The sequence below is a fragment of the Acomys minous genome (assembly GCF_964271855.1).
Source record: "Acomys minous genome assembly, chromosome: 3".
NCBI lineage: Eukaryota > Metazoa > Chordata > Mammalia > Rodentia > Muridae > Acomys > Acomys minous.
This window is the reverse complement of record NC_140485.1, coordinates 13,240,772-13,259,283: the sequence shown is the minus strand read 5'-3', so window position 1 is coordinate 13,259,283 and position 18,512 is coordinate 13,240,772. Positions and strand designations below refer to the sequence as shown.

The 18,512-nt window shown below is 41.2% G+C and overlaps 1 protein-coding gene across 13 annotated transcripts in view; it reads left to right on the top strand.

Annotated features, from left to right (window-relative positions):
• PLCB4 (phospholipase C beta 4) overlaps positions 1 to 10,905 on the top strand; it is a 370,866-nt gene extending 359,961 nt beyond the window's left edge. For 10 of the 13 annotated variants that reach the window (XM_084776848.1, XM_084776843.1, XM_084776853.1 and 7 more), the window contains 4 exons: positions 3,720 to 3,777; positions 4,211 to 4,297; positions 7,258 to 7,294; positions 9,336 to 10,905. In XM_084776848.1, coding sequence (XP_084632974.1) covers positions 3,720 to 3,777; positions 4,211 to 4,297; positions 7,258 to 7,294; positions 9,336 to 9,424 — 271 coding nt within the window. In that variant the 3' untranslated portion in view covers positions 9,425 to 10,905. The remainder of the gene's footprint in view (positions 1 to 3,719; positions 3,778 to 4,210; positions 4,298 to 7,257; positions 7,295 to 9,335) is intronic. The other 3 variants (XM_084776846.1, XM_084776845.1, XM_084776844.1) reach the window with 1 other exon arrangement.
• Positions 10,906 to 18,512: the final 7,607 nt, after the last annotated feature.

Genomic DNA, 18,512 nt, shown 5'->3' with positions numbered 1-18,512 from the left:
TAGGGAGAGGTAAGAGTGGGAGTGCTCACTAGGGAGAGCTGTGAGTGCTCACTATGGAGAGGAAGTGTGGGAGTGCTCACTATGGAGAGGTAAGTGTGAGTGCTCACTAGGGAGAGGTATGAGTGACAATATTGTATTGTATTTATTTATTTACTTTATGTGAGTGTGTTGGGGGTAGGGAAGTTGCATGGGAGCACCCACAATCATACTAGGTGCTCATGTAGAGGTCAGATGACCATTGCAGGAGTCAGTTCTCTCTCGCGGCCAATCATTGTGGAGTTCCATCTGTGCCTCCCAGTAAGAAGGCTCAGGACAGGACACTAGCCATCCACACATTTACTTGTAGCATCTCTCAAACTCTTGTTCACTTTTAAAGGTACAAAATCAGGACATTTTCCAAGATAACTCCTATACAATTTCTTACTGTATTTCTGGAGCTAGCCTGAGCATATTATGTATATGGCTGTGGTTTCAGTTTTATCATACTGGTGAGGACTAAAATAAGTGATTTAGCATAGGATTTAGCAAGACCAATAGAAACTGAAACACTGTTCTATTTTTGGTTCAGAGAAAAATTTTTGAACAGAAATTATACAATATTTATAACATAGATATAAACCACAGTAACATTCACATGAAAAGCATGTGTATTTCTTAAAATATGTGGAAATTAATGATTAGAACAAAGAGCATATAAAGATAGAAATCAGTGTGAACCCTACGATCCTCGGTCAAAGTAAGTACCAAAATGCACAAAGTACTAAAGTAGGGGGGGAAAAAAAAGAAGAAGAAGCAAGAGAAAGCATCAAGAAAATAATAGCTTATCTTTAAAATGGAATGAAAACAAACAGCAAATGAACCACTCAGTAGACTGTCCGTGAAGAATAATCAAGAGGAGAAAAGAAGCACAAACTACTGATATTTGTAATGAAAACTGAAAAGAGAGGCAAATAATTTTTAAAGGCCACTACAGTGCTAATGGTAACTCTGAGAGTAGGCACGGAATAGAGAACTACTTAGGAAGACACACATGTCCCCATGGCCAGCCCCACATCCAAGTGAATACAATCAGCACTAATTGGATCTGGGGATTATTATTATTATTTTTTTTTTACTTTTTAAATTTTCAATGTATTCACTTTACATCTCAATTGTAGCTCCCTCCCTCATCTCCTCTCAGTCCCGCCCTCCCTCCCTCCTACCCTGTCCCCCCCCCCCCCGCCCCTAGTCCTCAGAAAGAGGAGCCCTGCTCCCCTGACATCTAACCTAGCCTATCAAGTCTCATCTGGACTGCCTGCATCCTCCTCCTGTGGCCTGGCAAGGCTGCCCACCATGGATGGACTGATCAACAAGAGGGCACCAGAGACTATGTCAGAGGCAGCCCCTACTCCCCATATTATGAGACCCACAGGGAGACTGTGATGCCTACTGATTACATCTGAGCAGAGGGTCTAGGTCCTCACCATGCATGGTCCTTGGTTGATGCATCAGTCTTTGCAGCCCCCACTCCCACCCCGCAACCCCGGCCTGGATTTATTAACTCCATTGGTCTCCTTGTGGAGCTCCGGTCCCCTCCAGGTCCTTCTATCACCCAAACTTCCAACTCTGCCATAAGACTCGCTGAGCTCCACCCAAAAGTTTGGCCGTGAGTCTCAGCATCTGCTTGTGGTGTCTATGCTAATTGTCTCATAGCTAATGCTATGAGAATTAAATATGTTCCCTAAGGTCTTCCTGGTTATTGTTAGCTTCTTTAGGTCTGTGTATTGTAGTGTGGTTATTCTGTATTAAGTGGCTAATATCCGCTTATAAGTGAGTATAAATCATTCATGTCTTTCTGGGTCTGGGTTACCTCACTGAGGATGATCATTTCTAGTTCCATCCATTTGCCTGCAAATTTCAAGATTTCTTTGGTTTTTTTGTTTTGTTTTGTTTTGTGTTTTTTATGAACTTATTCATATTACATCTCAATTGTTACCCCATCCTTTGTATCTTCCCATTCCTCCCTCCCTCCCTCCCTCCCGCTTCCCCCTTACTCCCCCGCCCCCTATGTCTGTGACTGAGGGAGACCTGCTCCCCTGTATATGCTCATAGGGTATCAAGTCTCTTCTTGGTAGCCTGCTATCCTTCCTCTGAGTGCTACCAGGTCTCCCCATCCAGGGGATATGGTCAAAAATGGGGTACCAGAGCTTATTCAGCTATTAAAAACAAGGAATTCCCGAAATTTGTGGACAAATGGATTGAACTAGAAATTATCATGAGTGAGTTCATCCAGAAGCAAAATGAGACAAATGGTATATACTCACTTATATCGAGACACTAGCCCAAGGAAAGCTTTCCTTGCTTTTTAATACCTGAGTAGTATTCTATTGTATAAATTACCAGATTCTTTATCCATTCTGGGGGTTATTAACAATGATAATAATAACAAAAGAAGACAAGAATCTGGAAGAAGACTGACTGGTTCTGGGCCCCAGGACAAGCTGGAGGAAGGGGAAGGTAGCAGGAACTTTACAGTGTATACCTATGTAAAATATAAAAAAAGAAATAAATACTATTTTAAAAGAGAGAAGGAAAAATACATGAAGTGAGCACAAGTGGAAAAGCCCAAGAAACCATCATTATTACAGGAGCTCGCCCATTTGTATGTTGTGTGGTCACGAAGAACACCCCCGACACCCTCGCTCCCTGTAATCAGGGACACAGTTAAAACAACATGAGACATCAACCATTGTGTGGACTTCTCGGTACCTAGCTGGTCAAACTTGGGCAGCTGAATGGGAAAAACAGAGTCCTACACTCTGAAATACAAAACTGAAAATTAGGGTTAAAGATGAACCCATGGGCTAGTGAAGATGAAGTTGTCCATAGCCTGCCAGCAAGCAACTCTGGAAGCTTGGGTTTCTGAAGGAAATATTCCCAAAATAGCCAAAGTCCTGAAAACACATAAATGATGCTCACATCCCAGCAATATCAGTGCTATGTGGGATCTCATTAGAAATGTGCCAGGCTCACTTATCCCCTCCGAATCAGACTCTGGGTGGGGGAGCACAGCAATCAATCTTTGATAGACTTTATGTCCTTTTACAACACTTAGATGTATTTCACATGGACACATCCATTGGTAGTTTAAAAAGAAAAATTAAGGTATGGCTAAGTAAGCCTTTGCCACCCCCAGGACTTCCTCCCAGGAGAGGAAAGGGGGAAAATAGAATCTGAAGGAGTGCCGAAGCAGCTTAAATTGTATACGTAACATTCTCTTTTCTTTAAAAATAGGAGAGCAGGGACTGAACAGATGGCTCTGTAGTTAAGGGCACTGACTGTCCTTGCAGGACCTCAGTTCGCTTCGCAGCACCCACTGGGCAGTTCGCAACTGCCCGTATCTCCAGGACCAGAGGGTCCATCACCTTCCGCCCTCAGAGTGTTCCTGCACGTTCATGGTGCAAAGAAACTCACATAGCCAGACACACAATCACATGGCTAAAACAAATAAACATTAAAAGTAGGAAAGCATAAAGAAACATTAGTATTGGTTAGTCTGAACGCTGTTCACACAGTTGCCTTTTATATTTTTCTATGTTGTGTTTTCGGGAAATGCTACAATAAAAATTAAGGGGAAAGGAAGCAGTTATCCAGAAAATGGAGCAAGGGGAGACTGGTTCTTACGGATACAATTGAATCCCACATGGCGTTGTACTGTTATCTGTCTCCGTTGCTTTTAGGCGAGTCAGGGAGCTGAACAGCAGCAACACTAAAAAGTTTCTAGAAGAGAGAAAGAGAGTAAGTATTCCATGCTTTTCTTGGCATGCCTCTTTGGGAAAATAAAAATTCTGTGACCAAGAGCTTGGGTTTGCATCTGAGCATTTCAATCCGCTTTGCTTAATTTCTTTTTTTTTTTTTCTGTACATTAAATATTCCAACTTTCCCCTTCCCCGAAAGCCAAAGCAATATCTTACTAAAATCATTATGGAAATTATCTGGCAGCATTTTACCTAGGTGACAAAACCACCTTCCTGTCATGCTTAACCATTTTCTAAAATTTGGGAAGGAAAGATCTGCCCAATACATACTATGAATTTAATCTTTTACCAGTTTCCAGGGTCTTTTTCATTCCTTTTTGAAAAGTAGGATCACCCTCAGTTAAATTATAAATGTAAGAAACCATCATTTATAATTTTGATACGACATGAAATTGATCATATTTTTTCCCCAGCTGGCGATGAAGCAGTCAAAAGAAATGGATCAATTGAAAAAGGTCCAACTGGAACACCTGGAATTCCTAGAGAAACAGAATGAGCAGGTATTTCACCTGGGGTACATAAAAGACATGGGCAGCTGGCAGCTCAGGGATGCAGTGCCATGGACCACAGGAACTCTCTGGGAAGGCCTGGGGCCAGGGAGCACAGTGGAAGGGAGAGACTTGCCAGGTGCATTCCGTACTTCCCGCTTTTCATCCAAAGAGAACAGAAATGCCGCTTGTGAAGTGTGAGAGGACAGTTGCCATGGCGGGTTAGGAGTGAATAATTGTCCTTTGGATCTATGAAAGCGATGGGTTCTAGAGGTGACGGTACTAAGAGGGAGGGTATGAGCAAACAGGCTACAAATTACTTCCTCATTTGTGTTTAGAGCTCAGCAGCTTGCAGCCTGTAGGCGTTAGTGTATTAAAAGCAGAGGAGAAGAACCATCTATGTTGATGTCAATCTATAAAGAGTGAACTTGTAAATTCTTCCCAGGGCCTCACAGTGGAATCTAAATTCTTGGCTTCACAACTCAACAAGCAACCCGACAAAGAGAGCTCAGCGTCTTTTCACTGGTTTTGTTTGCTTGCTTGCTTGTTGGTTCCTCAAAAAAAGGAAACCACTAAATACAGAGGCGCAAGTGCACCCGGGATAGTTATCCAAACTCCACCTAGTCAGCTACCAGCACCAGGACAAGTCTGTCTCCATGAAGGACCTGAAGTGTAGTGTAGCAGGCTCCGTCCCATAGGAGGCTCAGCCCAGCCACCTCCCTTTCACCCTCTAGCTCGCAGGGCTGTAGGTCCCAGCAAAGTAAGCATTTCCGTCTCACTTGGTTCCATTTCACTCTTGCTTTGGACATCATACTTTGTTGATAGTTTACACCGTTTAAAAGCTGTAAAGAGCTTTTGGGGAAATAATCATCCTGCATTTTCCTTTTCCATTTCTTCCCCTCTAGAAAGTAATCCTATGTAAGATTTCTCTATTTCAGAGTAAATAGCTCACCCTGAAGAATGCCTCGGGAGGAATAACATTAAGAGGCCCTTTAGAAAGAAACACGGAACCAGAGAATCATTTTTGTGCTGTAGCTTAGGTAGCAAGCCCAGCTTTTTGTTTCAAGTCTGACTCTCTGTTGGACAGAGTTAAGTTCTTCACTTCCTTTTCGGCTCATCAATTCTAGCCACGAATCCCGCCCTGATCCCCTAAGAGAGACAGTACACATGTTTGGTCCCAGCACTCCACTTGATTCGGCCAACTCATAAATACATCCTTTTCTGGTGCACATTATGCAATTTATGTTTTCTGTCCTGAAAGAATGTGTCCCTAAGGCAAGTCCTGAAGGAGACTGTGAGAAAGGGTAAAGCCACCACGAACTCCAAAGCTTCAGGGCTCACTTTGGTGGGTTAAGAGAAGCAGAGAATGAGAGCGCACGAGAGGCCTTGGAGGTCTCTTAAAAGAAGGGCCTGATAAAAGGCAAGGCATGCTTAGCTTTTACCTACCTAAATTAAGAAACTATTTAGAAATTATTGTGTTGCTTAGCAACACGTTTGACTAAAGAATGTAAATGTGCTAAAAATTGCTCATCGCTACATAGTGGTGTAGATCAGGGCCAGAGCAGACGGTTTTCAGGTGTTGCTACTTTGAAAGCACAATAAAGAATTCACTCTGAGCATTATACTAGTTCATGGCAAATTCAAACCACATCAGAGGAGCTGGGTTAAAATACTCGGTGGCTGGTAGTTGTATTGATTGGATCATGTGAAAAGATGCTGGCTTTTTTTTCTTAAAATTTATGTAATTCCTATTAATATGTCATAAGTAGCATCTACCACCCACAACTGAGATTTTTGAGTCACAGAAACTTCAGAAAGCACTGAACATGAAAAAATATTCAGATGTAAAAACATAATGATATTCAAGGAAAAGACATTCACCATTAAATAGAAACTTCCAGCAAATGGGGAATTGTATTTCTACATTAAGCTTCAATTTGCAATTGTCATTTGTTCCCTAAGCAAATTCCACACTAGGTTTTTGTAGTGTATCTTTCAACATGGAGGTCAAGAAGCGTTGGACTCCCAGTCCCTCTGTTACAACACCCTCCTGGATAAGGTGCACGGGGGTACAGGGACCCCACTTGTGTAAGTGCAAAGGCTGGTGACTTGTAGCAGAGCTCCATTCATAGCCCAGTACATATTGCTCCATCTTCACACAGTCCCAAACCTCTAAAGCAGTTGTTAAGCCTCGGATTTCTTCCTTGTGTGTAGACCGAAGATGACTTAATTTAAACCTCCATATAGTACTGCTTTTTGTGGTTTCTCACATTTTCCTCTTGTAGTTTTTTCCTAGTCATGCCCTATCAACACCAAAAACAAAGCCTGGTGGATCTATGTAACTAACTAGGTCACTGTCAAACGCATTGGGAGAAACAGCTAAAGGGGTCACACACAATTTGGTCTTGATTCTGGATCCTGTGTCTTTTGTAAAACACTTTTTAGCTTGCTTCCTTTCTCAACCAGTTGCTCACTTAGACCATGAGGCCAGGACATATGTTTATATTTATATTTATATTTATATTTATATATTAATCTTGTGAATTAGTTTCTTTCCATAGTCCTCCAACCACACAGTGTTTCATCTGTCTTGACATGTACCATTTCAGACATTTAACAGTTCCATTACTGTCACATTCAAGTTTTAAAAATCTGTCATCAATCCTATCATTCAATAAAGTGAAAGAAAGGGCTCAGTTAAAAGCTCAGATCCCCTGCCCCCTCATTGGAAAGGGGCACACATCGGGCTAGGAGGCATTGGTTGTTTGTTTGTTTTGTTACTTTTTATTCCTTTGTTGAGCTCAGCTTGGGGGAAGTTGTTGCTGATGGGAGTATACATGTTTTACTCTTAGCGTTTTTGCTTTTCTGTATATGGTTTTGCATTCATTTCTCAAAATCACTTCAGTATTCATTTATTTTCTTTGTTTTCTATGTATGACTCAATTTTGACATTACTATTTTTGTACAAACAGCTTTTGAAATCCTGTCACGCAGTATCCCAAACGCAAGGTAGGACTGAAATTTTGATGATAAGCAAGCCCTTGCTTTCCTTCTGGCTGTTCTTGGCTTGATCTCCATTTATGGCTCCCATCTGGTCATAACTAACTGATACCTTAAGGGTTTAGAAGGAAAACCCTGGCTGTTTCATGCTTGAAACCCTCTCATACTACTTAACCTGAAATGCTGTCACATTTGTTTGTGGTGGTGTTTTAGCCAGCATTTCCAGTTCTAAATCTGGGAATCGGGTTGTGATTATGAAGGCAACCCAGACGTAAGAACATTAATTTTATATCATGTCTGTAGGTGCTTTTCAATAATGCAGTATTGTGGTCTATGTGCAGAAATGTTATAATACAATGGTTTTTATTTTATTTTTTGACATGTTTGCTGTTAAGTCTTGTCTGCCTATTACTAGTTACCCCTTATAAGGTAACCATATAATTGACTATTTGAAGTGGAAACAAAATAATTTTTGAGGAAGATGCCTGTTCATAATAGCCAGACATTTGCTAAGCTGTGCCAGGCAATAGAAATGAATGGTCACCCCGCTCATGCAAGGATTTAGTGCTCAAGATTATCTTTTAATGGCATATAATTATGCATTTTATATTATGTTCAGTAGAATCCTTAGATGCAAAGGGGCCAAATGTAGGGAATCTTTTATTACTGTTTACTGAACATCAAGTCATTTAATTTCCAGTGCTGATGATGTTTCACTGCCATCTCTTATGAATACTGTTTGTGTCATTATTTCATGTGTGTATATTTTCTCCATTTCTTCATTTTCCTGTGAATAATACTATATGTCAGGCATTGAAAATTATATGGGTAAAGGGAGTCATTAGCCCCAAATTTACACAGACCTAAAATTCTTCAGCAGTATTTTATCTGCCCTCACTAAAGTGAAACTGAAAGCCGTATGTTAACATAATAAGAAAAGCACTGCGTTGTCTATGAGCTAAACTGACTTTACTTATGGGACTTCATTTGGGAGACGTAGACACTTCTAGTATGATCTAGAATTGGCCCACCCCCTCCCTCTGACCCTCCGTTTAGCTGGACTATCTAAGCAGACAAGGACTGTAACATAGGGCAGTTCAATATCTTCCTTTCAAAATACATCTCTATAGATTTTTTTATGTTTCCATTCTTCCCTATCCTTTGATTTAGTGGTATATCTCTGAGAAAGGCAGAGGTGCGGTCCTTTCTTACACATCCAAAAAGTGCCAACATGTGGGTTGGGCATCTAGGCTTTTGGTTAGAAAGTCAAAGTTGAAATGAACCACGTGACCGTGCTCCCCGTGTTCTCAAGTAATCACCTGTCAACGGAACCTGCTCCCATAGCCCCTCTTGAGTAAGCTGGTTGCTTCAGTGACTGTCATAATTTCATGATATTAAATTCATCCTGGCTTATATCCTGCCAGTCAATAAAAAGTACATTACTTCAGAGATATAAGAGCCCAGAGTTTGCATGGAAAGACTTCTGGGGTCCTAAATGTTCTAGTAATGTTCTACTTATAGGACTCTTTTTTTTAGGGGGGAAGGACTGTGTGACGTATATGCACATACCTTGCCTAACCCCACAGCAAACTCTTAAGTAACTAATTTCAATTAAACTTCAGGCTGTTTGAGAAATTAGTTGTACAAAAACAATGCCATTCTGAAAATGATAAGAGTTATCCAAACAATGTCACAGCAGTGCACGACACCATGTCCAGCAGTTTGATTTGGCATTATCCAAGTGTCTGGCTCAACTTCTTCTCATGTGATTTTCCCAGAAATCTGTAGGGCAGATTTGCTCAGACTTCTCATGTACATTAAAGTTTCCTGGAAGATCTTGTTGAAATACAGATTCAGATTCTGTGGACCTTAAGCAAATTCCAAGATTCTGCATTTCTGAGAATACCCCCCCCCCCAAGAAGTTCCATAGCTGTCAGTCTGCTTGGCACATTACGTAACAAGGACAGGATCAGCGGGAAGAGAAACTAGAGCCAGTGGGTACCTGCAGGAGGGAGCTTCCACGTGTAAGGCCATGTTTCTGGTGTTGTAGGCGAAGGAGATGCAGCAGATGGTGAAATTGGAAGCCGAGATGGACCGCAGACCAGCAACAGTGGTATGAGGCTGCAGAGCGCAAACTGAAGCTGGCAAACCATGGGCCATCAGGAGATCATGCGCAGCTTCGGAACACAGACTCCACGGACAAAAGGCTGTTTTCTCTTGTGTTTCTTTTACGTATAGACACGGTGTTACCTGAGACCACACAGGCTGGGAATGACCAAACGTTCTTCTATTTAACAATTTGAGTATTGAGTTTCTTTGGCCAACCCAAAGTAGCTATGTATCCACCTCCACAAAAGATATCCCCCTGTCCCTGCCAGGCAGAGTTGACCCATGACTCACAGCTTAAACATGTTTGCTATGAGACAGACTCCCAAGTCAGGGGACTTGATGATAACAACTCTGCTTTGTGGTGCATTAGGACATGTTTGAGCTGCTGCTGTTGCTGCAAAAAAAAAAAAAATAGTGCATTAGTAATTTACTAGTCAGCGCATGCACTAGAAGAAGCAGCTCTGTCTACAGTACCTTAGTAGAAGTGGTGGTCTGCTCTACAAATCACTTCGCAGAATTTTCTACACCTAAGTTACCTCATCAGTAAGTGCCATGTCTTTATCATGCCATAAGATGCTAATTTCCTGTAAATGTTGCAGAAATTGTTAGAACAATAGAGACACGGAAGAGTGTACCTGTGCCAAGCTCACCAGTGCTCTAGGGGGGACTCCGCAGGCTCGTCTCAGAAAGTTTACAGCTGACTCCGCTTTGTAGGAATTGCTTCTGCAGATTCCACATACTACAATTCACTACACACTATAAGGATTGTGAAGTTGTTGTTAGCAACTGTTTGTAAATGTGACTATGTACAAAATATTTATACTCCTTATTAATTCTCAAGGTTATAGCGCAGAGTCATCTGAACATTACCACACGACAAGACTAGTAAACAGGGATCATAGACCTAATGTCTTGCATGATGCACAAGCACCACTTATGACTAATCTATTCAGACACAGTTAACCTAACACCAAATAAATACTGGTTAAGTAAATGTATGGCACAGAATATTATTTGACTATCAAGACTTTTAGCATAATGAAAAAAAAAGTCTATATATATGTGTATATGAATTATGTGGGCATTCTTGATACTTCAAGTTCTAGTTTGGAAAAATACATAACTAATTTAATTTTACACAAAAATATTTATGCAGATTTTCAGACTTTCATATCAGGAGATAATCTTTTTATGTCTGTTAAATATCCAAACGATTTGCTACTGTGTTAATCTGCATGGTCTTTTCGCCTGCCGTAGTTGCGTTTGCAGGTGGTACAAAGAGTGGAACACTGGGATCAAGTCATCTGCCCAAGCCCAGGGGAGGGCACCGAGACCGGGTAGCCTAGAATAAGTCAGATTCCTGATTTTAGGATTCGAAATGCCAACTTAATTGTTGTATATGGCTGTAAAATTTGATTCTGTGTGTTCTTCTGAGGAGGACAGAGAAAATCGTGATACCACGAAGGCTGAAATTCAACGTACAACTTCTCTAATAAAAAAAAAAAACACAACGAACATCTCTCAGAGTATTTTGCTTTCACACCACTTTCTAGGTAACCTTTGACTTTTCATACATGATCTCTTCATTATGTCCAAAGAGGGCTTTATTTCAGAGCCCCATTATGTCGTCCCCCCCCCCCCGCAACTGACACAGAACACACAGATTCTCCATACAGAAGTCATAGGTTCTCTTCTTTTCGTAGTTACAATTTGGGGAGCTCTGTACGCTGCCAATTTCCTGGGTTTCTTATTTGTAAATCAGAAGAATCTGACTACATCCTTTCAGCACCAGCATGCCAGTTAATAAAGGGACATGGCATTGGGATGGCCAGTTTTCAAAGATTTTGATAGCTTCTTTTCCACAAAGCCAGTGGCTCCTTCCAGGAGCCCCACTCTGCTGTCGTCTGCATTGAAGTGATCATGTGCTTCTGCTTTTCCGAAGGCTCCTAGTGTCCCCACTGTTCTAGTCATGCCTTCTCTGGACCCCTGCATTTCCGTACCACAACAAATATTTCTATTGTGCAGTTTTAGATCCCTAAACAGTTTTTTATTTAACCCAGATTTTTTGAGGGTTTTTTTTTTTTGAGACAGGGTTTCTCTGTGTAACCTTGGCTGTCCTGGACTCTCTGTAGACCTGGCTAGCCTTAAACTCACAGAGATCTCTGCCTCCCTAAGTGCTGGGGTTAAAGACATGTGCAGCTGTGCCCAGCAACCCAGATTATTTTCAGTATGTGAGACATATTTACCCACAGATGATCTATTGGAACAGCATTAAAGTAAAATATACTATACATATATATGTATATTATATATGCATATAAAGTATGATTTATTTCTTTATTTATTTATTACTCAGAGCTGGTGAGGTAGCTCAGTATCTAAGAGTGCTTGCTGTGTCTACAGGTGACCTGAGTTTGGTCCCCAGCACCCATGTTCAGGTAACTTAAGACCACCTGTAACTCCAACTCTAGGGAACCAGACTCCCTCTTACCTCTATAGGCACCCACATACATGTGGCAGACACTCAGAGACATACATTTTTTTCAAGTTTATATTGCACCCAAATCTTATAATTCTTAAGGAAAACAGAAACCCTTGCCAATTTAAATAGCCCATTCCCTACTAGCATTAAGAGCACTGCTGTGTTCCAGGGCACGTTGTCTACTGCCCAGGCCCCATTCAGAGCACTCTGCCCTGCAGGAGGAGCTCCTACCTCCACCTTCCTTTGTATCTGGCTCCAATGGAAGCTCCCTGTCTTCTGCCAGGTGGGAGGAGTATGCTGGATCTTCCTGTGCCACCTCATCACTAAACCACCTATGGCCAGGTGTTTCCTATCTTACTGTATTGTTCCAATACAATGGAGCCTCACGAATCCAGGGGACTTGATGTCTTCTGGAGCTATGTCCTAAGAAATACAAAGTGAGCTAAGCCCCAAGACTTACCTGGGCTTCTACTGCATCTTGCTTCTTCTGTACCCTAGGACTTTTTTTTTCTAATTTAGGATTCTGAAAATGTCACTTGATCTCTTTGAGGTGGTGCCTCTTTGTCAAAAATCAAGTGGTTGTAGATCTATGAGTATACGTCTGTGTCCTCTGTTCTGTTCCATTGATCCACGAGTCTGTTTTTGTTCAAGTACCACACTTTTTGTGTTACTATGGATCTGCAGTATAATTTAAAATTAGACACTGTGATTCCCTCACATTGCTTTTTGCTCAGGATAGCATTGATTGTAAAGGGGTGTGTGTGTGTGTGTGTGTGTGTGTGTGTGTGTGTATCTGTTGTTTTTAGATGCATTTTAGAATTGTTCTATTTCTCTCAGTGTCATTAGAATATTAATGCAGTCTCATTGAATCTGGGAGTGACCATTTCTCAGTATTTATTGTGCTGAGCCATTATCATGGCAGATCTGCCTTCTCCTATCTTCTTTAATTTCTTCAGTATCTTAAAGTTTCCACTGCAGAAGTTTCTTACCACATTGGTTGGGCTTATTTCTAGGTTGCTCTTTGAGGCTATTGTGAATGACTTTTTTGTGTGTGGTTTCTTTCTCAACATGTTCCCTACTGAAAGGTATGGATGTGTGTAGGAAGTAGGAAGAAGTATCCTCTACTTCACTAAAATGTTTTTCAGCTCAGTTTCTGATGGAGCAGAACCCTGGTTCTTCTTGGGAGGACATTCTTGAGAAACTGGAATACTCACATAGTCTCAGACTTCTTCTCTAAGTAAGATGCTCTTCCCTTTTGAAGAAATGAAGAGCAGCACTATGGGAAAGAAGCTTGCCAAGTTTCGGGAAGACCAGGAATGACCATGGGTCGTATTTATGAATCTCACACAATAAAAATACTCTACCACTCAAATGACATACCTCCCAATGATCATCAACAAATTTCTTGATTTAAGAGGTAGTAAACTGTGAAAGAATATGGGCATGAAATTTTCTATTTCAAATGCTTTATACACAGTCTTCAAACTTCAAGCCTTAGACAGGGAAGGAAATTTCAAATATAGGGCATGCAAGATTCCTTCAGAAAACCTAAAGAACTGTCTGCAGCTGGGTCTGAGGTTCAGCAATGAGCTTCCTGGAAAGAAATCTGTAATTTATTACTTTAACAAGTAATCTGTTTTCCCATAGTTGTTTCATCCTATCAATTATGCTTCTGTAATGACTCTTACCCAGTGAGACAAGCCTCACTCTTTCCTACTCTACGTTGTTTGCTCCTTAGAGATGTCAAGAATTAGATAGACAGTGTTCACATTGTGTGTAATTAATAAAAAAAATAGAACCCAGTTCTCCATCTGTTCTCCACATTTGTTTTAGCAGCCCATAGCCAGTGCTGAACCTTCGGGCGAACTTGTTCTGCTTGGCCTCATCAGCTCCCATGCCCAGCTGCTGACACATCTACAGATCATACCTCCCTGTCTGAGAAGCTTCTCTCTCCTCCCTTGAAACTTCTCTGCTTTCTTGACGTCCAGGAGTTTTAGTTTTCCTATTCAGTTTATTTTTCCTTTCAGATCATTTCCACAGAATCTTTTTGCCAAATGATGGTCTGAATCATATTTCTATGCCATTCAGGTATAAGGAATTCATACCGGCCAACTAAAGGATAACATTCAAATTATTGAAAACAGTATTCCATTCCTGTTTTCAACTTGTCCACGCATACAACCCTTTTCAACTAAACATGCTTTGTGCACAGGCAGGTAACAAACATCTTTTCTAGACCACTACACAACATTCTGTCATAAAGAAACAGTCTCCCCAGCCAGATGGTGGTGGTCCATGCTTTAATTCCAGCACTTGGGAGATAGATGCAAGTGGATCTCTGAGTTCAACACCAGCCTGGTCTATAGAGTTAGTTCCACGACAGCCAGGACTACACAGAAAAACTGTCTCATGAAAAAAAGAAAACGATCACCATTCCCAAAGTTGCCTTTGACTTTGAAAGAACATGTGGCTATTAACTATCATAGCATGATTCAAAGTATTCCCTGTAAGATGAACTTAGGAGTTGTGTAGGCTTCTTGAGCAAGAAATATCTTTGAATACCTGACTGAATCTCTTAAAATAAGCCTTTTGCAATAAATTTTTTCAGTTCCAAGAAAAAAAATCCACTCAAATCTGTCAGTGTCCTTTCAAAGTAGCCCGGCGCTAGATAAGCAGTTCAGTGCCAGAGCACATACCTAGGATGCACAGTGGTCCTCAGCAACGCAAAAAGTAAAGTAGCTACTCAGCATCAAGGCCACCAGGAAGCTAACATTAGGACTGTGGCCTGTGAGGAGGGGATGCTCATTTTATTGTCGGCGTTGTTGAAGGACGCATCACTTAAAACCCAAAAGAGCTTCTTTGGAATCACCTCTTCAGCTGTGCCAGAGGACCACATATCTTTGAAATTCTCTGTGATACTCAGACTTCTGGAGAATCACAGGCACACTTTAGTAATTTCACCTTTAATATAATAAATCTGGGATGATGCAGCTGGCATGAATATTTATGAACCTTTGTCTTTAATATTTCCTGAAAAGCATTCTTCTCCATCAGAATAATGAAAACTGTTAAGAGGAGGGAACAGGAGATAGTTTTAAGTGGCAACATCATTGTTTCTGCACAAAAAAGGAAACAGTATGCCTGTATCAATAAAAGAGGTGATGTCTCTTCTGCTTCCTCTCCTTGACTGACTTTCCTAGAAGTAAGAGATATGAGTGCAGTCCCTCAGCTGCTTCACCCTGGATGTACTTACACTCTATCACAATGCATTAACAAATCACATTCAACAAATGAGAGTATTCCCAAGACTCAAAAGCCTGTTTTTGCTTAACACCTGCTTACCTTATGTTCCAAGAAATCTCTTTCCAAAAGAAATGAATCTGCATGTTTACTAAGACACATACATGTTCTTTATTCTTACTAGAAGTGCACCCATGCCCTCATGCAGGCTTTTGGGAACACAGGATGGACCAAGGGTTCCCTGACACACATTCCGAGAGGGAGCCCTGACACTGCTAATGAAAGTCAGCTATACTTGGAGACAGGAAGCCATCATCACCCAGAAACTGATGGGAACTGATGCAAAGAGATCCTTAGCCAGAAATTAGGTGGAGCCTGGGGAATCCTGAAAAACAGGGAGAAGGAGGATTGCAGGAGCCAGAGGGGCCAATAACACTACACAAAAGCCTACAGAATCAAATCACCTGGGCCCATAGGGACTCACGGAGACTGAACCACCAGACACCCTGTATGGGACTGACCTGGGCCCTCTACTCATATGTTAAAGTTCTATAGTTTGATCTTCAATGTGTTCTTCCTATAATAGCAGGAGCAGGGATTGTCTCTGACTCTGTTGCCTGCCTTTGGGACCTTTCCTCACTACTGGGCTGCCATGTCTAGCCTCAGTAAGAGAGGATACACCTAGTCTTACTGCAACTTGATATGTCAGAGTTGGTTGATATCTGGGGGGGGGCTCCCTTTTTCTGAGGAGAAATGGAATAGGAGCGGATGTAGGGGGATGCTGAGGGGAAGGGCTTGGAAGAGAGAGAGGGGAAAGTGTTGTCTTGATGTAAAGTAAATAAATAGATTAAATAATAAAATCATTTTTACTTCCTCTGTTTTTTTTTTGTTTTTTGTTTTTTGTTTTTTGTTTTTTGTTTTTTACTCACTTTGTAGTCCAGACTGGCCTCGAACTCATGGGGATCCACCTGCTTCTGCCTCCCAAGTGCTGGGATATAAACATGTGCGCCACCACCGCCCATAAAATCATTAAAAAAAAAAAAAGAAAGAAAGTTATCTAAGCATAAGTGATGGAGCAAGCTAGCAAGCAATGTTCCTCCATGGTTTCTGCTTCCGGTTCCTGCCTTGGCTAACCACAAAGGTGGCGTGTGGACTGTGAGCTTTTGGTCATAGGATGTGTTATAGAAACAGAAAACAGCTAGAACACTTTCACTGCAGTGTTCCCAATGCCAAGTCTCCAAGTTAGCAACCAATTAAGCCAGTCCAAGAAAAACTAAGAGAGATTGACAGGGAACAAAAACATGACACTCAGGAAAGAACAGACATAGTGACTTGATAAAGATGACAGATGTCAGCTGAAGAGAAACTGAGCAGTAAACATATCGGACATAAGCAGTCCTGAGGGAACTGTGCAGTAATGGAAACAGAGAGGAAATGGGAAAACCCCGTTGGCTGGGACAGATGGGATTTTTCAGAGATCAGTGCGGCAAAGAATACACCATTTTGTAATAACCATCCCTGCCCCCGCGTGTGTGTGTATGTGTGTGTGTGTGTGTATGTGTGTTCATAGTCTGCCTTTTTAAAATTTATTGTCATTTTATAGGTGTGTTGCAGATGTTATTCATACACTTCAGGTTGAGTCCCTTTTTAGATGTGTGATTTAAAAAAATTTTTTTCTCGTTCTCTGGTTTGCCTACTTCCTACTCTTCCCCCCCCCACCCCCAAGGCAGGGTTTCTCTGTTTCGCATTGGCTGTCCTGGACACTCTCTCTCTAGATCAGGCTGGCCTCGAACTCACAGAGATCTGCCTGCCTCTGCTTCCCTGAGTGCTATGATTACAGGCATGCACACCCTGCCCTAACTCTTGCTTGTTTTCTTAGTGTTGTGTCTTTTAAAAGACAAAGATTTTATCAAACATGGTGGCTTATGTCTTTAATCTCGGACCTCAGGAGGCAGAGACAGGTAGACCTCTGTGAATTTGAGGCCAGCCTAGTCTTCATAGTAAGTTCCAAGCCAGCCAAGGCTACACAGGCCTAGTCTCAAAAATAAAAGAAAAGGTTGTAGTTTTTCTTGACAACATTTAATTTGTTTCTTTTGCTGATTTTTATGCCTCTGGAGTTGGTCATATCTAAAAAGTCATTGATTAATTCAACATCACTGAACTGCATGTTTTCTTCTAAGAGTTTTATGTATGAATTTATGTATATGGGGATGGGGGCGTACATGCATGTGCCCTAAGGCATATATGTGTAGGTTAGAGAAAAATTTGCAGAGTTCATTCTCTTCTTCCACATGTGGGATCCAGGGATTGAACTGAGGTTGTCAGCTTCAGAGGCAAGTGCTTTTACTGACTTGGCCATCTTTCCATTTCCATTGATCCATTCCTAATTCTAATTGATTAAAACAAAAGGGCTAGTTTCATTGGCTGACATATGTATAGTTGTCCCACCATCATCCTTAAAAAGACTGTTTCCCATTGAATAGTCTTAGGACTCTTGTAAATTGTTGGTGGACTGTAACTGTGGAGCTTATGATTACTGTAAGGATTCCATCACCCAGCCAAATCCAGTGGGTTTCTTCTACATGCAGTTATGTAGCAAGTTCCTATAAGATGAAGCATTCCATCTTGGGAGGAAGCTCCTTAGGACACAGGTTTGTTTGTTTGTTTGTTTGTCTTGTGACTATTAACATTTGTTGAAAGCTAACTTCATATATCTAGCCTTTATTAATCAATGCTTCTCAACCTGGGGGTTGCAACCCCTTTAGGGGTTGAATGACTTTTTCACAGGGGTTGCCTAAGACCATCAGAAAACATAGATATTTCCATTATGAGTCACAACCAGCAAAATTACAGTTATGAAGTAATATAATAATTTCATGATCAGGAGTCACACAATGTGAGAAACCATATTAAAGGGTCTCATTAGGAGGGTTGAGAAGCATTCATTGCTTTATAATACATGAGATCATTCCACAATCTTTTACAAGTGAGTTGGAAATCTCCAAAAATCTGAGAAGAAAAATGTAGAATGCTTCGTGAACGTGTGTGTCACGCTGATCATTTCTGTATCGTTCTAACGTTAACACATTTGCTGCCAAAGCAAACACACGACACGGAAGTTGACAGGGAGGTGAAACATTCTGTCTTAGTTACTTTTCTACTGCTGTGATAAAACAGCATGACCAAGGCAACTTATAAAAACAGTGCATTTAAATGGGCATACAAGTCAGGGGGCTGGAGACCATAATGTATAGTGAATGCATGAGGACAGGTGGCCAGAACAGCAGCAGAGAGCTCACATCTTGATCCATAACGAGGCAGAGAAGCACACTGGGAATTTTGTGAGTCTTTTGAAACATCAAAACTTGTTCCCAGTGATACATGCCCTCCAAGTAG